This window comes from Colletotrichum destructivum, chromosome 4, assembly GCF_034447905.1.
Source record: "Colletotrichum destructivum chromosome 4, complete sequence".
Classification (NCBI taxonomy): domain Eukaryota; kingdom Fungi; phylum Ascomycota; class Sordariomycetes; order Glomerellales; family Glomerellaceae; genus Colletotrichum; species Colletotrichum destructivum.
Window position 1 is genome coordinate 4,967,753 of NC_085899.1, and position 24,519 is coordinate 4,992,271.

Consider the following 24,519-nt stretch of genomic DNA (forward strand, 5'->3'; position numbering starts at 1 on the left):
CTCTCACATCTTACTCTTTATTTGGATATTTGGACAGTGGGGTCTGCATTGGTGCAGACGTCATAGCCCCCATGTCCGTCAGCCATTTAGCATCATCATCCCAACTGTCGACGAGAGTCTGGACCCAGCCTAGCAGCCAATGATGCATGCGAGTCCCATCTGGTGTGGGGGCATCGGTCTCTCTCTCTCCTCTCTGTGACTAGGGTGCCGCGCTCCACTTTCTTTTCGTCCTGTGCTGTACGGAGTCCGAATACAACTCACACCGCACTCACTCACGGTTTGTCGTTCCATCGTGGCCTTTGGTTTACATCAGTTTGCGTTGAAGCGGAAGATGGGAGGTAGACTCTCTAGTTTCCCAATGGGGAGTGGTAATTGCTCTGACAGCTGACAGCAGACAGCAATGTCATGTCAAAGCTGGCTGTCCATCTCCAAAAATTGGCTTTCTGTACCCCCCTGAGTGTCGGCAGACTGACTTTCGGGAATGACGTAGTCAAGCATTATGAACGGTCAGGTACCCGTCGTCCATTTCAGCTGACAATGTCGGCTGGGGCTCCTGGGCAGGAAACTTTGCTTTCAAAGCTTACCTGGGAGGCCTTTGGGGAAGCCTTGGGGGTTGCGTGTTGCTGTCAGTGTTCCATGCACTCCATAAACTCTCGTGTCATGTTGGAAGGCCTAGAACAATTCCATCAACTCTGTGCGACTCGTGCGCCTGGCGAGATGGGCGGATGGGAGAAGTCGACACCAGCCCGCACGCAGCCTGATTATCACGATCCCAACATAGTCGGTTTTTGAGAGCCCGACCCCGATCCTAGAACGCAGTCGTTCCATGGGAGGCATCATGCCGGAATGTCGCCCGACCAACTTGACAAGCCAAAATACATCGGGTTATGAACACACCCTAGGGTCATTGTGTATGGTTTTCGGGGCTTCGGTGGCTGCCAGCCATCAAAGCGCAACAAGAGGAACAGACGACGACAAACAACAACCAACCAGGCGAACTTGAAACCTCACAAGTGCAGGCATTGGGAGGGCTGAGGTAGAAGCTGTCTGCAAAATGCCGATGAGCGCTTGCCTTCAGGTGAGGCGCCGGTCCCGTTCCAAGGTTGTTGTTTTTTTTTTCCCCCCCAAGTCGTTTTGTCAACTGGCTACTGGCATGCTTGAACTTAGTTGTGATGCTAAGACGCCAGGGGGGAACGAAATCGAGGGAGGCAGACATGACACGGGGGCGTAGGCGTGCTGGCGTACTGCATGCTGTATGCTGTGACCGTCTGCACATAATCCTATTTTCAGTGCTAAGCATAGCACTTGTGCTGTGTTTCCCACTGTACTTTATCTTTTTCTTTCTTTCTTTCTTTCTTTCGTTCATATTGTGTATAGAGTACCTGTGCGACCTCAAGAGGTACGGGACCGCCTTGATCACGTACCTTAGTGACTCTCTGTATGGAAGGTGTGGAAATTTGGATAGCAGCTTCCATTCCGACGGGAATGGAAACGGAATTTTCGTGGAAAGAACGAACGAGTCGGGAAATGGAAATGCGCGGCAGCACCGTGCACGTGAGGTCTGTCTCGTGAGTCTTGGCGGGCCCACCAGTCTCTCGAATCTCCAGAATTCCGGCCAAGAATGGAAAGGGCAAGTCAATACGTTCCTCGAGCATCCCTCTGTGCCTTCCCATTTCCAAGTGCTCAATTCCAGGTTCTAAGTTCCGGGTTCCATTGCAGCAAATTGCATTTGTCCCCGAAAGCCCCATGTTACCTTGCCCTTCGTGGCGCTTAAGTCTTCTTCAAGTTTCCATTCTTGGCCTTCCTTCTTTCCTTATGCCTTTCCTTCCCTTTCTGTCCAAGGTTTAAAATGCTGAAATGCGAAGCCGATGCAAATTGCTGATGCCGTGGTCGCATTTGCATCTTTTGCGTTTTCCCATCCCCCCCCTTGTTCCTATCCGCTCAAAAAAGCTCGACATCACCCCGTTTCATTTTTTGCATCTCTCTTATCCTTCTCTCCCGCCTTAACAGCCGCCTTGGATGTATCAAGTCTCTCGCAACAGGAGCAGGAGCAGGCACTCTATCCTTCTTTTTTTTTTCCTCGAAGGATTGTTCAACTCCGTTTTCGGACGCTAGCCCTCGTCTAGCATTGCAAGCGTCCGACTGACCGTGCAAGTGCCACAGCTCCCTGCAGCCTGGCACGGCTCACGCGAAAACAGGGGACAGACGCATTTGCTCGTGGCATGTATTAGACGACGGACGTGGCTCCGTTTCTTCTGGCAATGTGTTTGGCGTCCTGGGTTCCAGTCGACACCACAACACCACAAGTCAACCACAGCATGCTCATCAGTCGCGGATTCGTGACACCAGCACCAGCCGTAGCCTTGTTTGTTCAAAAGTCCTAGGAACAACTAAGTGTGTACGGCGAAGAAAGTTCCACCCACCATGCACCGAGTTCTTCGGCATGTCTGCCTGCGTTGTTCTCCTGGGGTGGGGTCTTCCCCCTTCAACTATTTTCCCGGAAGCTTTTTTCCGCCCTTGCCAACGTCAACGTAATCGTGGACGGCTTCTGAAATATGAGGCCGCTGGCTGGCACTCATCTGGCGCGGACTCGGACCGTTAAACGGAAATCCGCCCACTACCCTACTAGCTTCCGTCCTGACAGACCAGTCCAGCCCGAAGTTGTAGGTTCTTGTTGAGATGGTGTTGACTCGACTCCCACCCGGGTTAATCGCCCCAAACACACTTACCAACCCTCTTTCCTTTCGACCAGGCGTTGCTATCACTGCGCAATGTCACCCATCTGCAATCCGCACAGGTGGCCTTGTTGTTTCGTCATACACTCAGCACCGTCTACCTTGAGCCCTGCGAGCCACCCCTTTTTCTTGCTAGCAATCTTGATACTGCTACTATGAAAGTTTACGTCTTGCTGATCTGGTTTTAATCCAAGCATCATCACTTTGCGTACCACCGCGGCCTTCCACGGAGGACCTCGACGATTTTGGGGCCTTGTAAGCACTCGCCGAGTCAAGTCAAGCCGGGTCACTCGATAGGGATGTCAAGAAGCCCATCGCCACCAAATTCACATCATCTTTGTCTCAAGGGAGACGGACCACGCGCCGTCGAGTGTCGGCACCTCCAACCACGGCACCCTGTTTCGCTTATCCTGCAGTGTTTAGCGGTGGGTGGCTGCCGCTGGCCCCATTCAACGCGCACACAAGTCGTCGATCCCGTTTATCGACAAAAGAAGCGAGTTTTCAACCCTCGACTTGTCGCTCCAACCCTTTCGACCATATGCATGTGGAAGATGGCTGCTAGGTTCAACAGTCCAACTCTGCTTCGTGCTAGCGCAATCATTGAACCCTTCCCCTCACCCCCGCATCGGTCTCACCACGCCGCACATCCATGCCCCTTAGAGCTGATATGGCGCGCGCCGCCAGACCTCCATCCACCTTCCTTCAGGGAAGACCGCTCCATGTACACACCGAAACTTGCAACCCAATATCTGTTGTGATCTAGAACACTTCTCGTCCCCGTCAATATCCACAATCGGAACAGGCTCCTGATCTGTCTTTTTTTTTTTCTGCCCGCTCGTTTCGAGCCCGGTCCGCGGGCTGCCAAGCATGGGGGGGCTGCCTCCGACTTCTTAGTGTAATCTGTACATTACACACATGACATGCCCAGTGCCCACTACCTGCCTGCCTACGTACGTATACTGCCAAGTTATTGGCGACAGCAGTTTCTCCGGGCCGGGCTTGGGGAATGATTCGGACGGGGACATCCAAACTGCGCCAGCCGGGATTTAGGATGTTGTCAAGTGACACCCGAACCGAGTCAATCCAGTGTCTCGCCTCATCTTGAACCCATACATTTGCTTTCTGGCATGTCTATGATCAAGCGACGTTGAACTTTATTGAGGCTATCGTCACCAATCTCACCAACCATTGGCGACGGAGGCCACTCCGCCGGGGGGAGCTCCGTCATTGCAAACTCTTGCAGAACACTCACCGCCGTGTCATTGCCGGGATAAGCTGCCTATATACAAAGCCTGTTTGCAAAGAGTGCTTGGGTGAGGTTCGATTGTGAGTGCACGGCTACCCAGACGGGGGACACCAGAGCCCCGTTCACTGGCCGACGAAATCAACAAAGCCAAGACCGATCACACTCAACATGGAGCATCGCCAGTCTTGCTCCGATATGCTTCAGCCTCATCCATTTGCCAATGGTTCCATCTTCCTTCCTTTCGGTTCCGATGGAGCGTCAAGACAGTCCGCTATGCAAGCCATTTGGTCAGGCGAAATGAACCCACACCGGGAGTGGAGGAAGGCTATATCGGATGAGACATGGGGCCTTCCATGGCGAGCATTGCAACACTACACTGTAATGCTCATGACTTCGGCGTATCCGTCGGCATTGTACACTGAACATTACCCCCAGGGTTTCTGAAAATAGCCGTGGGTGATGAGCCCTTGATCAGAAGATTATATGATGTCAGCGAGTGCCTCTCGCTGGGTTTTGGATTGAGATTGTTGTTTGCTGACTGGTGAAGGCCGCGTGGACTGTTATGTGACGTTCTCATGTGACCCTCGTTTGAAAATGGATGTTTCAATCTCTTGCCAATCGTTTAAACGGATTGAGACGTCGAGGCCTGCAGTGGGTCCGAGTCATCGAGACGTTCTCCAAGGTCACTTTGTGGGCGACCTGGCCAAGTTGCCAGCTTCGCCGAGGCCGCCGAGGCCGCCGCTGCCGCCGCTGGCGAAGGCTGCCAGCGGCAAGGATTGTAACTTGAGAATTCGGGGGGATGGCGCGGTCATGGGAAGTGTCAAGTTCTTGGTTTTGACGGACCTAGGGAGCGTTGACATTTGTGCTTTTCGAGAAGTTTCGTGCTCGAGATGCGGTACGTTGGGTGGCGGTCGCTCCGAGGCCAACCATTGCGCTTAGCATTGACCGGCGTAAGTCTGATGGAACGTCTGACGCAACGTGGTGCTCAACCTGAGGAATGATCTAGCACGGAATATGAAGAGCGAGGGGGTTCGATCAAGGAGTTGTGTGCGTGTTCACATGGAAGGTCGTTGGTGAGGACATCGGGCCCGGTGGCTAGTTGTTGGAGCCGCAGTTTCAAGCCCGCGCCTAGCCTGGCACAGCCAATCAAGCCGGGTTTCCGTATTACCTTGTAGAAATGACCCCCCTCGAGGTGTTTGCTTTCTCAGTCATTGCGGTCATACTCCAGGATGATGGGCTCGAGTCTAACGGCTCCCTTCGTCACTATTCGCAGTCCTTCTCTTGCTCAGGGTTGCTTCTTCTCCGATCACAGATGTGACAATCATTCGGGTTACTTTTGAGTCAGGCTTTGAGTTTCATCGAGAATATTGCAGACCGAACATAATAGGAGAAAGCCCATGTCTTCTGGACGGCCTACAACATAGATCTGTCGGTGAGCCAGGTTGTCTGGGATTGTCTTTTCATACAGGCTGGCGAGGGTTCCGTTTTATGTTCCTACTTAGTACCGTATACCATATGTCGTTTTCCTTACTATCCGCGGGTTTTCTTTTCCATTTCGGAATTGCGAAACGGTTGACTGTCCAGAGATCCACAGGAGCATATCGTGAGGGTAGATGTAGGTGGGCCCTGTGTGCCACATGACATCGATTATCTTTTGGATAGTCTTGCAACTCGCATGTGACTGATTAATAATACCAAACCAGAAAAGAAGGTTGGGAAAGGTGCTAGGGGATTCCAGTGATGGGATGTGAGGAGTCTGACGACTGGCCCCGTAGGTCGTCAGTAGATTGATGACATCAACATACCAAGCCTGACGGAGGCTTCAACGGACTCCATGGACCGGTTGGTCTCTTGAAAAAGCCCGACAAACGCTCTGTCAGTTGGCATCACGTATCTGTATTCGGTCCTAGAGAGAATTGCGGCTTAGCGAGTGTACGCAGACTGTCTACTGGAGGACGGAAAATCCAACCGGACGCGCAATGGGTTAAATTTTGCCGTGGACTCGATGGTGCTTTGAAGCCGCTACCCAGACACCGGAGAGCATTGGATAAGAGTACACATTTCACATCCCGCGTGTGACCTACTGCAACAGTGCAAGTGATTTATAAATCTGCCTGACTGCCCTGATATCAAGGCCGGAGTCCCGTTCTATGGCTCTTCTGCAAACAACGTGATATGTCAGTATCCATGGGAGGAAAGTTGTTTTTGGCGCTGGGGTATGTACATCTTGACAATGATGTTAAACTTCACGTCTTCATGAATTCATTCCAGAAGGCTGTCACTTGGGCGCCCAGCTTATCTACACACCGTGTCCTCTTTCTTCAGCGAGCTATTCTATTCAACTTCGTAAAGAATCTTCTATTGCTATCTTAGTGTCTCAAGAATCAGTGCTTATGGCGTGTGAGCTGATACATGTAGCTGGTTATGCTCCTGACTTTAGCTACGTGTTCTCGTATCAATAGAGGAAGATCAATGACAAGTGTGTCCTGAAGGTGTTGCTAGGATCGTCAGGCTCAAAACATCAACCAGAGTCCCATATCCGTCGCTTTCGATGGAATGTATAGTTTCCGAGATATCTCAACTTGCGACATGCAAATGTCCGCTTCATCAACGTCCACCTCAACGACATCATCCACCTACGCAGCGTGCCTCAACCTGCCTTTGACCGTGAGGTTGGCAAGGGTTAGACGACACCAGTAAGCACCCGTAGCTGTGGCTTCCCTTTCGTGCTGGATGATAATAAGGCACAAGTGCTATTGCAATTCATATGTAACATGTCATTTGCTGATAGGCATCGGCAGTAATCGATACGACGTGACTTGGTTGATGTGTTAACGGCATCAAAACACGCAGAGCAACATAGAGAAGTGATTCAAGGGTGAGGTATGAGCCCACTTCAGCAAAGAACCCAAGGAAATCACGATGTGGCACAGTCGACAGAGAAATATCATCACAAAGAGCAACGTATATACGAAGCTTGAACAGTTAGATTTGCAAACTTGTGATATGTGTGTCTGCAACAGAAGCTTCCTTTTGATAATCACTTCTGAACACCCGCGAAGCCTGAATCAATGCTGCTTCAGAGTCTTTAGGCAAACCACCCCAGTCCGCCAGAGTAGCAACGCTGTTTTTTATTTCTCAGTCACTTTGTGTACGGGATGTCTTCCACCAGGACGCTATCGGGCTCTTCTGCCACGTGACGAGGAGGAGGCTTGAGTCTCGAAGCAACAACTGACGGGAGAAGCTGTCTTTCTCAAAGACGATACAGGAGTTGCCCTAAAGTCTCCTATGGCCCGCCCATTATCGGAGGGGTCTCTCCTGCTCGGGAACGAGGTGCAAAGCCAGAACAAGAGTGATGCAAGATTGACAGAAGGTGAGTTTGAAGATGCAACCCTTGTTTGGCGGGGTCACGCTGTTTCCAGCGATGCCAACAGCATGCTTCACCAAGAGCGCCCGACCGTTGAGCCGACGACGAGCCGGACGGCCGTGGGTTGGGGCTTGTTGGGGAGGGAAAGGCTGGTCGTTCGGCCGGCGCCACAGCCGCTGGGAGGTGTCCGTGGCGGGCAGTGGTGGTTGTCCACGGGGGCTACGGGGCCGGACCTCCCACGTGACGGAAGTCGCACCATCTCTTAGTTACAACGCCTACGCCTTGCCCAATCGGGTAACGCCCGCCATCTTGCACCGGCCTTGCACCATTACTAGCAGCCATTTATCCAGGACCGACAGTCTGGGCATCTGGGATGCCAGGAGCAAACAGTCGAATCCAAACGGTGCAAATTGGACGGCGAATTCACCACCCTGGAAGGAGAAAGAAAAAGAAGCCGGTTCTTCTGCCGTCCCTCTGCAAAGTACAGAAAGCCCTCTTAGTGCATCATCGAAAGGCAGTAGTGGATGAGATGGAGATGGCCGAAATGCTGGGTTCGCTGAAGAGGGAGATGCGAAATGCGCTAGTGCAGATTAGCGGATGGTGCACTGTTTGTCATACCCGCAGATCCTGAGCGATGGCGCCAGTGCTTACTGCTCGGTCAGCAGGGCAAGAGGGGATGGGCGAGTATGGGAAACTGGAAGCTTCCGTCATTCCAGTAGTACGTCGGGGGGTTTTGCCCCATGTCTTTTTTGTTTGGTGTTTGGGCTTCCCACCCTTCGACCCTCGAACCCGCCAGCCCGCCAGCCCAGGCCCCAGCCTAAGACTGCCCAGCCATCGCACCTGCACCTGCACCGACCAACGCCGACTGAATCCCACTGCATCCTGCACTCCGCGTCCAGTGATTACTACGACGCTTGCCTATCGCTGATTTCCAACCTCCCCCCACTGGTCGCAAAACCTCCCAGATTCCCATCACTGCATACATCCAGCACCGCCCCGTCCTTGTTTTTCAACGGCAGACGTCCTGTTCCAACCCCTTCGGTTCTGACTTATACCCTATCGTTTTGTTTCTTGGGCTCAAATCTAAGAGCGTCGCATTCTTCGGTTGTCGTTACTGCCCGACACTGCCATAAATACACTCGCTTGTTGGTGTTTTCCCTGTCCAGGCAACGCAGGCAGGCTTCAGTCTCTTTGCCACTCCACCAGGACTATCTATACACTGTCTCTCACCTTACCTATACCACCACCGGCACCACAACATCACTCATAATACCGAACGACTTGTTGGCAAGACAATAGACCGAACCCGCATCTCTTCGACCCAACAGTACCACTGTCTTGTTTGTTATTTGTCTGCATTCACGACCACGCAACAAACATAACCACCCGTTCGAACACCCAAAACACCCACCCTAGCCGGGCACGCCGCCAATATGCGTCGCCCTTCGGCAGACCTCACCGACCCTTCGCGCAACCTGGAGGAGTCGGTCGGCTCGCCATCATCTACCTTGGAGCCGCCAGACGTCGACTTGTCCATGCCTCCGACCTCTGATGAGGAGATGGACGACGCGATAGACGACGCGGACGGTCGCATCTTCACCCCGCCACCGCACATCGCCGCCCGCTTTTACCGTCCGTCCCAGGCTCGTCGCAAGGACTCGGCCGCCTCGTCACGTCGCAATTCCATCTCCTCGGTCCATTCCCGCTGCTCCTCTACCCAGACCTTCAACCGCCATGGCGCCCCACAGAGCAAGCAGATCGCACAGCATCTCCGTCGCACGTCCTTTCTCGAAGACCGAAAAGCACGCCTCGCCGACCGTGCCGCCCATGCCGAAAAGGTTCGTCTGAGAGCCGCCATGGCCAAGGCCAACCACCGTGACACCTCTCTCTCCGAAGAGCGAGCCCTCGCTGCCCAGCAGGCCCGCGAGCGGAACCTGGCTGAGATTGTCGCCTCGTGTGCCGAAGAGGTCAAGAGGGCCAAGGCCGTTGCCGAGACCATGAAGGACAAGAGGGAGCGCGAGCTGGTCAAGCTTCGTATCCAGATGGAAGAGCGCCTGGCTGAGGCTGAGCGTCGGAGGGAGGAGCTCAAGAACCGACATGCCACCAAGCGGGCCCGCGGCCAGAGCTTGGTCTTGCGCAAGACGACCGAGACGTCTTCCAACCCTGCCGACACTGATGCCGACGTTGACGCCGACGCCGACGCCGATGCAGACCCCTCGCCCCTGAGCGAGACCGACGCTGCCGCGAGACTGCAATGGTGGTGGAAGAGCCATATGAGGAAGAAGGCAGTCGCCAACTTCTCGGAACTGGGACTCACCATCGAGGGCGTGCGGGACACGTCTTTTGACGAAGTCCTCGAGTTACTGGGACAGGAAAAGGTGCTCGTATGCACCGCCCGAATACTGCGCATCTGCGGCTTGCAGGAGGGCGACACAGGGTCTGTCGATGAGATGGCCGCCGTCCGTACCTTTCTCAGCGCCTTCCTCATTCTGGGCCACCCTACACAGGTCCTGAGCAACAAGGACGGCACGGGGAACAGGGAACAGGTCGGATTGTTACAGCCTCAACCGCTGCCCAGTAACGATCTTGCTAATCCCCAGCTGCAGGACCTCGTGACCAAGGCCCGGGATCTCCTGATTTCTTTCGAGAACATCATGTCGCGCTTGACTGCCGCTAACCACTACACCCCTCCACCGACCCTACGGAGTGCGCTGCCCGAGATCTACGCCACCTTCTACAACGCATTCCTCGCGTGGAAGTCTCGCGACTCGGAGTCGCTCGTGCAGCTGATGCTCCTGCAGTTTGTCGAGCTCGATATGATCCTGCAGACGGTCCAGGAAAGCACCGACGACGCCGCAGCAGAGCAGTATCGCGAGAGCGTCAAGAGCAACCAAGTCCAGCTCATTGTGCGGATCAAGAAGCTCGCCGGCCAGGAGAGGGGCAAGAAAATGATTGCGGACGCCGTTCGGAAGGCACGCAAGGCGCGCGCCGCTAAGAAGCCCACGGGCGACATGAAGCCCCGCGTCGCCGAGAACGCTCCCGGAGAGGCGTCTGCCACTGCCGAGAGCCTTGTGTCCCCGGAGTTGCAGACGCAGACGCTCACTCCGCCGCCGACGCCGGCCAAGGGGCACACGAAGCCGCAGCCCATCGAGATCAAGCCCGGATTCAGCGGCCTGCTCCCCGACAACAGGATTGTGGTGCACGAGCTCGCCATCAACCGAGAGTATCGCATCCCTGCCAGCGAGTATAGGGAGCATCGCACTGCCCTTCAGATACCCCTGTTTGCTGGTATGCGGGCGAGCATGGCAGAAGACAACCTGGACGCCAGCTTTGGCTACTTCATCATCATGATGCGTTACCTCAAGGACAACCTACAACGGCTGGTTAAGGCGGGCGCGTACATGCACAATACGATAGGCGAGATATTGGACGTAGAGGTGGCTGAGCGCCAGTTCCAGATGGGGAGCTTCTCGTACGAGAAGTTTTTTGTCTCGATGGCGTCGCTCCTGCCCAAGCTGTGCGCGCCTTTCCGTGACGACGAGGTCAAGGACTTGGTGGACAACAAGCTCCAGAACGGAACCCTGGTGGACCGGGTCGAGGCGCTGACAGAGTTTGTGGACCTGATGCTCTGCGATTACGTCAATTACATGTTCTCAACGGCGGCGCCGCAGCTCATCGAGTCTGCCCCCGAGTACGAGAAGAAGAGGTTTGCGACGGCGTTGGAGAGCGGCCAACACGGGCTCAACGCGGCTGAAGCGGCGTGGCGTGCGGCGCGCTCCAAGGTGCTGGCCGAAGCCCGCAAACGAGATCCCGAAGGCATCAACCACGCAAAGTCTCGGCCGACGGACGACAAAATCTACGCACAACTGCTCGTCGATTGCTTTACTCAGCCGGCACCCATCGCCGCCGACACAGTACCGGAGATGCTGGGCCTGGACTATAAGCGCATGACGCGCTTGTCTCTGACGTCTCAGCGCATCGTCACAACGGGAGCGATCCTACTACAATGCAAGAACCTCCTCAAGCGGGACGTGCGCACGCCGTGGAAGACGGAGGCAACGCGCATCACAGCTGTGCTCGAGGCGGATCACGAGAACATGGACTCGATAGTACAAGGCGTCATGGCGGCGCTCGAAGGTGGGCGGTCGATGCCAGCGGCGACCAAGACGCACCTTAAGGCGCTGGTCACCAAGGTGCTCAAGGCCAGCCACGACTCGATGAAGAAGGGCGTGGAGCCGACGGAGCCGGTTTTGCGACTCTTGTTGGCGCGACTCCGAGGTCATATGAACGCCAGGCTGACGGCAGGATCGGCCAAAGAGAAGCTCAACGCTGCGACGACGGCGCACGAGAAGCTAGCCGGGCTGGGGTTGGCCGAGTTTGCGGTGCAGGCACGGGAGATGCTGGACGAGATCTCCAAGGTGGGCGCCGTGGACAGAGCGGCGCATGGGCTGTGGTGGAACGAGGTGGCGGCCAAGGTGGCAGCAGAGGGTGAGGCAGGCAACGGAAGCCCGTGTTGAGAGGTCATGACGAAGAAAACACGTGTGTGTATGCATGGATGAGTACGATATACGAGTAGAGAGCGGGCGGGGAGCATTTCCGGAGGACTTCCTTGACGACGTGATGATGTACTTGTTACTTTGTTCGGGCTCGAATGGGACGGGAGTTGGCGGAGGTTTGTACTGGCTGCTTTCGATAGATTTCCACGGCATGGTTTGACGCGTTGGACTCCTTTTTGTTTCTCACAGCGAACTCATGGGGCGGCATGGAATTTGTCTAATGGACGGGACGAGGGCACACGATACACAACCACACGGGCTTGAGGATGTGCCCGGGAAGCGAATGGCGGGATTTGGGTAAAGACCTCATACAGGCACAATGAGAGAGACTAATGGAAGCATGAATTTTGTTGATCCAGCCAGAATGACACAGTTATGGTTTCCCCTGATGGTTTCCCATGATGGTTTCCCAACAGTGACGGACAAGGAGCTGCTGATTGACTGTCCCCGAAGTCATTTCGCTTGCCGTACCTATAGGGTTTATTAGCTAGCTAACTAGCTACCTATTTGTACCTACCTAGGAAGGCAGGCCCGGCAGGCCCAAGGGACTTTATGTTGAGCACAAGCCACCGCAGGCTCCATTGAAACCTTACCTAGGTAGGTACAGATACAAGCACTGATATAGAGATGCCTTATTAGGTAGACACCGGAACACTGGAACAAACATTTGGCAGAGATTTTTTCCGTGTCCCCGATCCGCGAACTGTTCTCTACCACCAACGACGAAGAAAACAAGGTCCGGCTGACGGGGGAAATGGTCATCAGCTAGAGTGATTGCTTGCTTGCTTGATTGAGTCATTCATTGAACGACAAGATGGACCCGGCCAGGCAGCTGGCTGGACGTACGTGTCGCCGACTTGTCCTCCGCGCCACTGTATCACCATCACCACCATTCACCCCCTTTTCTGTGCACTCGTTTGGGTCGACGACAGCGTCTATTGCTCCGTCCTTGTACAACGTCGGCTTCGGGCGCCGATTTTCGAACACACCCGTCGTCCAAGCAGTTGCCGGCATCACCACTACCGCCACCTACAGTACTCCGACCGCACACGGCACAGCTCATCCCCTCTGGCCTGCCCCAAATGTCGGACGGATCGCCCGCGATGGCCTCGTCGCCTTGAGGTATGCTGACGTTGGTTCTTTCTGTCTTGACACTCGTCCGATCCCTCTTTCGTCCTTCGTCCGTCGTCTCCATCCTTTGAACCAACCCCTTTCCATCCCCGTCTCGGATAGCAAAGGCTTAGCAGCTCTGAGAGGGACACTTTTACCCATCTTGACTATGTAACAATCGCCTGAGCCGTACCATCACACACCAGACTCTCCCTTCGCTGCCCACACTGGAAGGTATTAGTGGCCGACGGCACACTAACTTCTAGTGTTGGTGGACACCGTCGACCACCGGGCTTACTCATGAGTGGCTGGCCCAGAGAAGTTAGCCAACCAACCTTACCCATGCAGGGACCTTTTGTCTGCCCCTCGTTGCCCCTCACCTCGGAAGCATCACCACTGATCCACCTCGGAACTCTCTCCCACCCTATGTCTCTGTCTTTCTCTCACTCTACATTGCTTGCTACTCGCACTATTACCTATCCATACTCCTCTATCTACGAACCAGAAACCCACCGTCGATTGCCGCTTGCCGCTCTGCAAAGAGTCCCAAGTAGGAAGGCCACACTTTGTGGAGCTGTGCATCTTCTTTTTTCTTCCCAATCTTCCTCTGCGCCTGGAGCCAGCACCTCAACTTGTCTTGGTCTCTTCTCTCCCTTTCTCTCTCTTTGTTCTTGGAAACTGACATAAAACCTTGGCCCCCGCCATCACAGCCGCTGCAGCAGACCTTCCTCCGGCTTCCCCGCACCATCCCACCACCGCCGCCGCAACTACTGCTCCACCATCACCACATCTGACAAGGCCTTGTACGCCAGTAGCGTTGGCAACATGGCTGATCGCGAAGTCCTCCCGGAGTCTATCCGGCCCTCTCACTACGTCCTGTCGCTCCGCGACCTCAACTTCGAGGACTGGACCTATAAGGGAACCGTGACGTAAGGATGCACACCATACCCGAGCCGCCACTGACCCCGCCCGAGCTCAAGCTCGAGCTGGAGCTCAAGAGCTTTGGGAACCTTCCATCCTCAACACTAGCAAAACACGGGCTCTTTGCTAATTATTCATGGCTTTCCTACAGCATCGATGCTGAGGTTGTCAAACCCACTAAGGAAATCGTCCTCAACACACTTGAAATCAAGCTCCTTAACGCGAAGATTGCCGTTGGCCACACAAAGTCGACGCAATCATGGAACACCACCAACTTCACCTACGCCGAGAAGCAGCAGCGCGCCACCATCACATTTGACGAAGAGATTCCCCAGGCCCAGAAGGCAGTCCTCACCATCGAGTTCGAGGGAATCATCAACAACGAAATGGCTGGCTTCTACCGCAGCAAGTACAAGCCCACCGTCGAGCCCGCAAAGTCAGTGCCCCGCGACGACGAGTGGCACTACATGTTCAGCACCCAATTCGAGTCCTGTGACGCCCGCCGTGCCTTCCCCTGCTTCGACGAGCCCAACCTCAAGGCTACGTTCGATTTCGAGATTGAGATCCCCGACGACCAGGTCGCCCTGAGCAACATGCCCGTCAAGAACACCAAGAAGACAAAGGACGGCTGGCAGCTCGTCTCCTTCGAGACGAGTCCCAAAATGAGCACCTACCTCCTCGCCTGGGCCGTTGGCGACTTCGAGTACGTCGAGGAATTCACCGAGCGCCGTTACAACGGCAAGCAGCTGCCCGTCCGCGTCTACACCACCCGCGGGCTCAAGGAGCAGGGCCGCTGGGCCCTGTGGCACGCGCCCCGCATCATCGACTTCTTCTCCGACATCTTCGGCATCGAGTACCCCCTGCCCAAGGCTGACCTGCTCGCCGTTCATGAGTTCACCCACGGCGCTATGGAGAACTGGGGACTCGTCACCTACCGTACCACCGCCGTCCTTTTTGACGAGAAGACCTCGGAAGCCAGATACCGCAATCGTGTCGCCTACGTCGTCGCCCACGAGCTGGCTCACCAGTGGTTTGGCAACCTCGTCACCATGGACTGGTGGGATGAGCTCTGGCTCAACGAGGGCTTCGCCACCTGGGTCGGATGGCACGCCACCGATTACCTTCATCCCGAGTGGCAGGTCTGGTCTCAGTTCGTCAACGAGGGCATGGAGATGGCCTTCAAGCTCGACGGCATCCGCGCCAGCCACGCCATTCACGTCCCCGTAAAGGACGCCCTTGATGTCAACCAGATCTTTGACCACATCAGCTACCTCAAGGGCTGCTCCGCCATCCGCATGCTCGCCAACCACCTGGGCGTCGACACCTTCCTCAAGGGCGTCTCCAACTACCTCAAGGCCCACCAGTACGGCAACGCTAAGACAAAGGCCCTGTGGGATGCCCTCGCCGACGCCTCGGGCAAGGACGTCAACAAGCTCATGGGCCCCTGGATCTCCAAGATCGGCCACCCTGTCCTGACTGTCGCCGAGGAGCCTGGCCAGATCTCTGTCAAGCAGTCCCGCTTCCTGTCCACAGGCGATGTCAAGCCCGAGGACGACGAGACCACCTGGTGGATCCCGCTCGAGCTTGAGGGCAAGGTCGGCGCCAAAGGTGTCACCTCGCTGTCCCTCGAGACGAAGGAGGATACCATCCGCGACATCGACACCGACTTTTACAAGCTCAACTCGGGCGCCTCGGGCTTCTACCGCGTCAACTACCCGCCCGAGCGCCTCTTGAAGCTCGGCCAGCAGCTCGACCGTCTTACTACCGAGGACAGGATCGCCATCATCGGCTCCGCTGCTGACCTGGCCTTCTCCGGCTACGGAACCACCGCCGCCCTGCTGTCCTTCGTCCAGGGCTTCGCCAAGGAGGACAACTACCTTGTCTGGAGCCAGGTCCTTGACTCCATCGCACTCGTCAAGTCCATCTTTAGCGACGACGAGACCATCAAGAAGGGACTTGAGGCATTCACCCTGAAGTTGATCAATGATGTCGTCGCCAAGATGGGCTGGGACTTCCCTGAGGGCGAGAGCTACCTCGACGGCCTCCTACGCAAGAGAGTCCTCGTGACCGCCGGCGCCAACGGCCATGCCGGGTAAGTGCCGAACGCCACCACCACTCTTACATCTTCACCTACATCCACCCCCCCTTTGTACCGTTCGAGACTAACAGATAGACACAAGCGTCACCGAGGAGGCCACCAAGCGCTTCAACGCCTGGCTCGAGTCCCCCGAGTCCAACCCCCTGCACCCTGCCCTCCGCACCCCCGTCTTCCGCGTCGCCATCAAGAACGATACGGCCCGTGCCGTCGAGGCGCTCAAGAAGGAGTGGTTCACGACCCCGGCCATCGACGGCAAGGAGATTTGCCTCTCCAACCTCGGCTTCGTGCGTGATCCCGAGGTCATCCAAAACAACCTCTTGCCATTCCTCTTCAACAAGTCCCCGCCCGCTCCGGCCTCGAACTCGGTCCCCGCCGGCGACATGCACTCCCTCGGCGCCGCCCTCGCCGGCAACTCGGCCGCCCGCCAGCTGCAGTGGGACTACGTCAAGGCCAACTGGGACGCCTGCGTCGCCAAACTTGGCAACCCCATTGTTGTTGACCGCTTCATTCAGGTCTCGCTCGGCAAGTTCACCGACTTCGCCGCCGTCGACGACATCGAGGCCTTCTTCGCCGACAAGGACACGAGCGCCTTCAGCCGCACCCTCGAGACCGTCAAGGACAAGGTCCGCGGCCGCGCCGCCTACCGCGAGCGCGACGCCGAGAAGCTGAAGGAGTGGCTCGTCGCCAACAAGTACGCGTGAACCGATGGTGGAGGCGGTGGAGGATCAATTGAACCCGGCAGACGAGATAAAGTGCATATCACAGCCAGGTTATAGCCAGCTGAATGAAGCCGGCTTGTAGAAAAAGAAACAAGGAGAAAAACTCAGAGAATCCAGACATTGTTCACGTTTCCCATTTTCTTGGTCCGCTTTTCAGCCAGTTATGATATCTGCAAGTGATGAATCATAGGCCCCCCTACATCCACCGATTCCATTCAACTGGGCGGAGGAACGGGAGTGACATACAAAAGGATATGAATACTTTACAACCAGGATGAGATTCGTTTCTTTTAGGGAAAATGACACATTGATTACAAATACATTCGGGACGTCAGTCTACCTGGGCCCGCCTAGCTTATCGTCCCGTTTCCGAGCTGCTACTGTACGCTGTGCAAAGAAACACACACCCATCCGCCCCGTCCATTCATGCTCGCCCTGGAAAAAGGAATCCCAGGCGGGTAAAATACCGCCCAACGCCAAAAAAAATTAAAAAATCAAGAACCTTGCATTCTTATGCCGTACATATCCCGCCTCTGATGTTTCATCCTTTGGGTCTCTTTCTCCCTCGCCTTCCCAAAAGTTAAACGCGTATTGTGGATGTCCCACTTGTTAAGTCAACCTTGGAATGCGGCGCGGCGCAGGTTCTGCATCATTCTCTCCACAAGCGCCGTCGAATCCGACGGAACTTCCGGGAGAGGTACCTCCCCTCCAGCGACTTGCGGAGGTGGGCAGTGCGGCGTTCCGCTCTGCATGGGCCCCGGTTGAGTCTGATGCTGGTGCTGCGGCGGTTGATACTGGTGCTGGTGCTGGTGCTGGTGCTGGTGCTGGTGCTGAACCTGGCCCTGGTACGGATGATGGAGTTGATGCTGTGGTTGATGGTGATGGTGCGTTGCCGATTGCGAATATTGTCCTGGCGTAGACGCGTAACCCTGTGACTGCTGCCCCTGCTGCATAACCCCCCAACTCGAACCGTGGTGCTGATAGGGTGGCACAGCTGCGGCCTGCGATACTGGTGTCGGCATAGACTGGTGCGACGGGGTCGTAGGCGTAGGCGGGTTCATTCGTGGCTGCGTAGCAATCTGTGCGAGAATCTCTGCTGGGTTCAGAGTGTGATGCTCAGCCCGGGGTTGGTTCATCGGTTGCGAGAGGTGCTGAGACGAAGGTGCTGTGCAGACTTGGGTGCGATGCGGAGTGGGTTGAATAGGCTGGAAAGACTGTCGAGGAAACGCCACAGTCGAAGACTGATTCGTGAACGGCATCCGAGAGTTAGAAGCCGGCGCCGGGGCATGCGGCACCGGCACGGGGGTCTGAGAGGCCCGAGGCGCCGCCTGCGCCCTAGGACCATTCGAATTTGCCGGCGATTGCGGAAGAGCGCTACTTTCAGTCCGCGAAGCATGGGCGTTGATAGCCGGGGCGATTCTATTTGTGACGTCGGCCGAATTAGAGGCTGAGGATGGACTGGCAGTACCCTGCGACTTCGCCCCAGACTGTGAGCTGGTCCGGGGAGTTGTAGTTGTCGAGGGCAGCTTGCCCATGGCCGCAAGGTATTTGGCTGGCAAGGGAACCGGCGTTTGCTTCTCGGGGATCTGTGATCTTGTTAGTTCGGGCAACAAACAAAAGGGTTTACAATGAAGATTGCTCGAGTGACGGTGGTACCTTATACTGAACCTTCGGCGCAGCAGGCTTTGCTACGGGCTGAGTTTTCGCCTGGCTCTGCTGAGACTGACTAGCAACGGGTTGTTGCGTCGTCTGCTGTTGCTGCGCCGCTTGGGACGGAGACTGCACAGGCTGTTGCGGCTGGTTTGGTTGGTTTGGCCAAGCCCCGTACTGTGGCCGAATTGCTGGATGCAGCGGCGTCGACTGCGGCTGCTGCATATGCCAGCCATTTCCATGGTCATTAGGCATGAGCTGTGGGCCGTTCGCTGCGGGAGATGGGGACATTGATGCAGGATATTGTCGCCCTGCGCTGTCCTGCGGCGCCTGTTGTGCAGGCGACGAGTGCGAAGGAGTCGTTGTCTTTACACCGTACATGCCGATAGAGCCTTGCGATGTTGTGTTTGTCAGTGTATTGTAGTACGGACCACCATAGGCCGGTGCTTGTGGACCAGCAGGCAGGGTCGACGTCGCAGTGCCGCCCTGGGCAGAGCCTTGTCGGTTCTTGAAGAACACTTCTGGAGACGTCCGCATAAGGTGAGCTCTCAGATTTCCTTCATACCCGTTGGTAAAGCCTCCCCACGGCGCGTATGGGGTTCGGTACGTCTTCGAGTCTCTGAGAATGGCGTAAATAACGTTGAAGAACACAACAGAAGGGGGGGGAGGGGTCTGACCTGTTGTGGTGTACTTGGAAGAATGCATACTTCATAGCAACGGAAGGCGTGTGTGCAACCGAGTATCTGCGGTGGGTTTGCTGGCTTGAGCCATAGGAATTGCCATGTGGTAGTAGCGGCTTGGGGTTCTGCGACGGCGTCGCCCACGTTTGCTGCGCTGGCCGCCCGCCGCCCGCCGATTGCGAGCCCGGTGTGCTGTACGGACTGGCCCGCTGTACCGTGTTCGGACTCTGGTAGTAGCCTTGCCCGGCAGGACTGATACGAGGGGCGCGTTGCTGATGAGAATCGGGCGTAGACCTTTGCTGGGCAAATTGGGCTCCTGTCGTTGGATGTCGCGGATCCGAACCGAAATGCAGCTGCTGACCCATCGGGCTTGGAGATGGTGAGGCCGTGGGCGCAAATCTTTGTATAGTGAAGGATCCCGTGCCAGCATAATTGGTTTCAACCGGCTTTCTGGGCTTGTACACGTATGGTTTCTCTGACTTCGGCCCAATCTGAGCGGTCGGGCCCGGCACAAACATGGGTGACTGCTGAGGCGAGTGATTTGACACCCTGCGGTGTGCCGTGCTTGCAGACACGGGCTTGGGGGGCTTGGGAATAGTGTCGAGGAAGTTACTCTTTGGGTTGTGCAACTCTTTGCTAGGTTCCTCGGAGTACTGTGCCTTCGCCTCTGTCGATGTCTTACCCAGGTAGTGCCAGAGTTGGTTGTCTTTCGACAAATTAACCTTGGCTTGATTCGGGTTGACACACTCGTTACATGGGTGGAATTCTGCCCATGTGAAACCTTCAACAAATGGAGCGTCCTTCCGGGGTGTCTCGTCAGCAGGACGCTTCGCATTGAGCTGGTCCTTGGCTTTCTGCGAAGGCGGCATCGAGATAGCCCTCGCCGATGCCTTCGGGAGGTGGTAGTCGGATGGATCAGGCAGCAACAGCCATTTCCACTCAACCTCGAGACGATCGCTGGTTCGTGTTAGCCCTAATACATTCGAAGCAGTGGAGGAAGCGTACCCGTTGGGGATGATGTCGAGAAGCAGCGTCTGCTCTTCCGAGCGGTTCTCTACGACTACTCCGGCAAAAATGTCGCCCTTGAAGTACTGCAGCTGACAGATCTCGCCCTTATTGAGCGCTGCGGCCGCCTCGCGGATACGGGTGTCATCTTCCAGGGCATCTCCGTCATACTTCCTGTCACGCTTGGTGCGGTGGAAGCGACAGCTGAATTCAAATGCTTGTTCCTTGTACTCGGTTCCGTCCTCGCCAAAGACCGGAACTTCGGCTTCTTCGACAAAGACACCTGCCGCCGCCGCGCAAGTCGCATGGTAGGCTCGGGCACACTTCTTCTGGGAGCACTGGAAGCAGGCGCCCTTTTTGGACCGACAGTACAGACACTTGAGGTCCAGGCGTTCCTTGTTGATGTTGGCAATGTTGGCAATAATCTCCTTGTCGTCGATCGTGTCGATGTACGTCTCGGGAAGGTAGAGTGCGCACATGCGATGGGCCTTCCGACCATCGTCCGTCGGCAGAATTCCCGCGCCAGGAATGTCGCTGGGACACAGGCAGCAAATTGGCTCGGCGCGCGTTTTGATCTTGAGGCGGATTTTCTTGACCTTTGTCTTGCCGTCCTTGTCTCCAGCTGCGCGCTTCCGCTTCCGAGCCGGCTTGACAACACCGTTGCTATCAGGCGGTGACGGAAGGCCGGTAGCATCGTCCTCGTCATCATCCTCATCTTCGTCGTCGTCTTCGTCTTCGGTCTCCTCGTACTCGGGAGTGGGCTCGCCGCGGAGCTTCCGTTCAATATCGTACACATCGACCCAAACACTGTCCTGTGCTTGTGCACATTCGCAACGCTTCGCGATCTTACCCATAGGTAGCCACGAATCAAGCGCGAAGTTGACGGCCTCGGCGCAGTTATAACCCAGGTTATAGCCCGAATGGTAGCCGTAAGGATACGTGACGACGAATTCGCCTGGGTACGAGACGCACTTGTTGACCGTGATGTTGTAGTGCTGCTTCAGGTGCGACGGGGAAATCAAGAAACCCTTGTGACGGAGGAACTGGTCGCAAGCCTTGGCATCGGTAGGCCAAATGTTCTTCATGGCAGCTTCAAATCGACGGGCATCGGCTTGAGAGATGCTATACCACTGTTTCGGGGCACCGAAGTGGAGGTAGTTGATGCTGTAGAGGTCGACGTCCTCTAAATGCCAAGCGAACGTGGCCTTCCACATGCCCAAGTAGAGGTAGGCCGTGTTGACACCGGGGACCTTTGTGCCGAGAACATCCAACAAGTTGGGAAGCTTGTTCAAGTTCCAGAGTTCCGTTGACTCGTGAAAGAGGGTGCCCATGAGATCAGCCCCATACAGCGGCGGGGCGTAGGTAAGGGTCTTCCAGTATATCCTCTCGAGCTCCTCGCAGCGCTCCGGGGTGTAGTCAGACACGTCCATCTGATAGTCGAAATCCTCGAATGCCTTTTCATCAATCATGGCTGAGCCTTCTCTCTTACTATACTTCCGACGAGCCGAGACAGTCTGAGTCTTTGGCTTCGCGGGCCTTGCGCCACCCATGCGGCCCATTCTGCCCAAACTGCGCGGCTCCTCGTCTTCGTCCACATCCATTCCCGGATCCTCCACTGAATCGACAACTTCCTCCTTTTTAACCTCGACATCGGCGTCCGGGTTGGGTGATACTGGGGTCATCGGGCGCTTCTCGTCGTCTTGAGCGTCATCCTCCTCGTCCTCGTCCTGACCCTTGGCTTTGGCTTTGCCGCGGCGCGGGCGTCCTCGGCCCTTCTTCTTAGAACCAGACGCAGTCGATTTCGCCTCTGCGCGAGGTCTAGGGGCGGATCGAGGCTTCGGCTTTTCGACGTTCGCTCGGCGCTCGCCTCGCCTTGCGGGGGGCTGATGCTCGCTCTGATCGCAGAGTTGTCGCCACTGCGGGAGGTTGTAGGATCGTTGATGAAGGATGTTGACTTGTCGGTAGGTTCCATTTGATCCCATGATGTCTTGCTTGATTGGTTCCCTGACCCTGATCTGTTTTACGAGGTCGTCCAGTCTCGGAAGGGATTCCTTCCACTCCGATGGAGGGATAATCTTAACGATGCCGGATTTCATTCCGAATTTATCGACCTTGGTCATCTACGGGCGCATTCACAGTTAGCCGAGGATGGCAAAGTAACAGGATACAATGGTGGTGGGTGAGAAGCTTGGGGAGACGTACGAATAACTTGAAGTCTTTGAATTGGTGCATCGTCGGCTTGAAGATAGGGACGGTCCCAGACCAGTGGTCGGGAAGGACCTCGCCAATGTCGTCCTCGACAGGCGGCTCATCTTGTTTCGCGGTCGCGTTCGCAGAAGGATCAACGTCATCCTCATCGAGGTCGCTGAGCTCAGAATCGCTAGCTTCCGACTTGTGCGCGTTGTTGCTGTCAGGAGGGGAGTGGAGGAAGGCGGGCTTCGCACATTCTATCTGACCAAGTGCAGGTTCCTCCTGGTCGTGGTCGGCAGTCGTGGTCGATTGCGCCGGCACAGTTGCAGGCTCCGGGACAGGAGCGCTGACAGCGTCGGTCGACATCATGAAGGGGACTACATGCGACCGTGCATGCGGCTTGTGACTTTGGGGTTGCACCTTTTGAAGATGGTCGCGTCGTTGAGTGAATGGTGCGCAGGCTGGGTTGGTCAAGTCGCCGAAAATATGAGGTGCAGCGTCTTGTTGCGGAGAACAGATTCGTTCGTTGGTTATCAGATCCTGCGGGGGGTGGTTGGCCACTGTACAGAGTAGGTAGGTGACAGAAGAGAAGTGCTCTCTCCGGCTAGGTCAGTTCGCTAAGATGGGCCGATATTTGGCGAATCTGGGCTGATGAACCAGGGCTGGGCGGACACAGGACTGAGGCGGGTGCACTCAAGGTCCTCCCTCGGGTGCTAAACACCTTGCAAGTAAATGTCAAAAGTCGCCAAATTCTAAAGGTACGGTTGATCAAAATTCGCCGATGGGTATGTCCACAAGGATGCAAGCTTCTAGGTTACCAACGATGCTCGAAATCTTGTGGTCCTCGCTTTTGCGCTTTTGGTTGAAAAGCCCAAAAACCAAAGGTGTCGAGGAAGAAGCTGCAACATCGGGCTAATGCGGTTGCGATTGCTAGCAGTACTTGGTACTTGGTGCTTGATGGTGTGTGGGGTGGGAGGCTGCAATCTCTTTCCAGCAGCAGGAAACAGATACGACTGCCTCCTTGTTGGATATACCTACGCTAGTCCTAACTTAGATGCCCTCTCATGCCTAAGGCGACAAGGCAACATTGCCAAAGACTGCAGCGAACGAACGACGTCGCTCGCTGGTCGCCACTTGTAAACCGCAACCTTTTGTCAGAGAAAATTGCATATCCTAATTAGCCCGGTTCCGATGGCCGACTAGCACGATGCTCGCTTTCACTGTCGTCATGGATTCCTTCTTATAGGGCTCATGCGAGTGTTGCTGTTGTGTTGACTGAGCGAGGGATAGGGCGCAGATAATCAAAGCTGCCGCCCTGTGCTTTGACTTGCCGTGGCTGTCGATATGAACGATGCCAAGATGCCCTCGCTGCATCGTATTATTGTTGCTTCTTCTGACAGCTGCCATCTGGAAATACCTACCGCGAGGCATGCGGGTCCATTGGGTGCGTTGGTTGACATTCTTCAGTGACACACTCGCAGGGACGTACCGCAGGCGTCGCCTCAGGAACACAAATCAGCCAGTACTCTCGCAAAGTGACGAAAGGTCTTTCAGCTTGGGAGGCTTGTGTCCTTAAAGGTGTGGGATGGGATTAGAAACAGCATTACTCGAGATCTGATAATCTGGCATGGCAAGGGCACGCGGCATGGCCCCGTGTCCCGAAGTTCCGGGGACCCATCCATCCATGCCAGCCCTATCGGTCAAGATCACCCGCAGCGGGACGCCGATCGTCCGAGGATCCAACCCTCCTTTCCCTCCCCTGTGCCAAGCGGAAGCATCTCCGGAGGAGGAGAGGGACGGGGTTTTGCTAGCGGTCGGCTTCCACGTGGTGAGTGACTGTCTGGTTGCTGCGCTCTCGTGCCCAAACGATCAACCTGCCACCAACATGATATTGTAGATGATATTGTAGACGTTATCGACCATCGTTGAGCTTAGAGGCAGAAAGCGGAGAGTGTTCCATCCGAAAGGGGGGGGAGGCAGGGTGGGGTGCCATCGTCACGATCCTCCTGTAGCAACACCCAGTAACAGCAGCTCCGCAGTCCAGCGGTGAGGGGGGGGGGGCATTAAGAGTTTGGATCGCAAGGACCCCACACGTCAGTCCTCAACCCTGGAGATGGCGTGAACTTTGAACGTGGATCTCGAGCTCCACGCAGGGGGTCCGACATGGCATGCAGGCTAGCGAGACCGCCCGAATCCAAGGCTGACCCAGGAGATGTTCATGAAGCTCGTGAAGGTTCTGGCA

The 24,519-nt window shown here is 55.7% G+C and overlaps 4 protein-coding genes across 4 annotated transcripts; 3 read left to right on the forward strand and 1 right to left on the reverse strand.

Moving 5' to 3' along the window:
* The first annotated feature begins 3,802 nt into the window (after window positions 1–3,802).
* CDEST_07445 (uncharacterized protein) lies at window positions 3,803–4,482 on the forward strand. The gene has a single exon (XM_062923604.1). It carries the CDS (start codon window positions 4,150–4,152, stop codon window positions 4,423–4,425), a length of 276 nt encoding a protein of 91 aa, XP_062779655.1. The 5' UTR covers window positions 3,803–4,149; the 3' UTR covers window positions 4,426–4,482.
* A 3,692-nt stretch (window positions 4,483–8,174) lies between these two features.
* On the forward strand, window positions 8,175–12,275 carry CDEST_07446 (Putative T-complex 11 protein). The gene has a single exon (XM_062923605.1). It carries the CDS (start codon window positions 8,782–8,784, stop codon window positions 11,863–11,865), a length of 3,084 nt encoding a protein of 1,027 aa, XP_062779656.1. The 5' UTR covers window positions 8,175–8,781; the 3' UTR covers window positions 11,866–12,275.
* Window positions 12,276–13,273: 998 nt separating this feature from the next.
* On the forward strand, window positions 13,274–17,061 carry CDEST_07447 (Putative peptidase M1, alanine aminopeptidase/leukotriene A4 hydrolase, ERAP1-like protein). The gene is made up of 3 exons (XM_062923606.1): window positions 13,274–13,943; window positions 14,087–16,027; window positions 16,116–17,061. Exons 1-3 carry the CDS (start codon window positions 13,840–13,842, stop codon window positions 16,732–16,734), a joined length of 2,664 nt encoding a protein of 887 aa, XP_062779657.1. The 5' UTR covers window positions 13,274–13,839; the 3' UTR covers window positions 16,735–17,061.
* Window positions 17,062–17,366: 305 nt separating this feature from the next.
* Window positions 17,367–22,643, reverse strand: CDEST_07448 (Putative Zinc finger, PHD-type, JmjC domain, JmjN domain, Zinc finger, RING/FYVE/PHD-type; the record flags this gene model as incomplete). Its single annotated transcript, XM_062923607.1, has 5 exons — window positions 17,367–18,338; window positions 18,409–19,021; window positions 19,080–20,039; window positions 20,088–22,207; window positions 22,290–22,643. The coding sequence occupies 5 exons, from the start codon at window positions 22,641–22,643 to the stop codon at window positions 17,367–17,369; spliced, it is 5,019 nt and encodes a 1,672-aa protein (XP_062779658.1).
* Between the last annotated feature and the right edge of the window lie 1,876 nt (window positions 22,644–24,519).

What these genes read in the sequence shown, in the direction of transcription:
- CDEST_07445 (XM_062923604.1), top strand. Translation starts at nt 4,150, where the DNA reads ATGGAGCATCGCCAGTCTTGCTCCGATATGCTTCAGCCTCATCCATTT.
- CDEST_07446 (XM_062923605.1), top strand. Translation starts at nt 8,782, where the DNA reads ATGCGTCGCCCTTCGGCAGACCTCACCGACCCTTCGCGCAACCTGGAG.
- CDEST_07447 (XM_062923606.1), top strand. Translation starts at nt 13,840, where the DNA reads ATGGCTGATCGCGAAGTCCTCCCGGAGTCTATCCGGCCCTCTCACTAC. An exon ending in ACCTATAAGGGAACCGTGAC is followed by an intron (nt 13,944 to 14,086) that starts GTAAGGATGCAC and finishes GCTTTCCTACAG; the next exon opens with CATCGATGCTGAGGTTGTCA. An exon ending in GGCGCCAACGGCCATGCCGG is followed by an intron (nt 16,028 to 16,115) that starts GTAAGTGCCGAA and finishes GATAGACACAAG; the next exon opens with CGTCACCGAGGAGGCCACCA.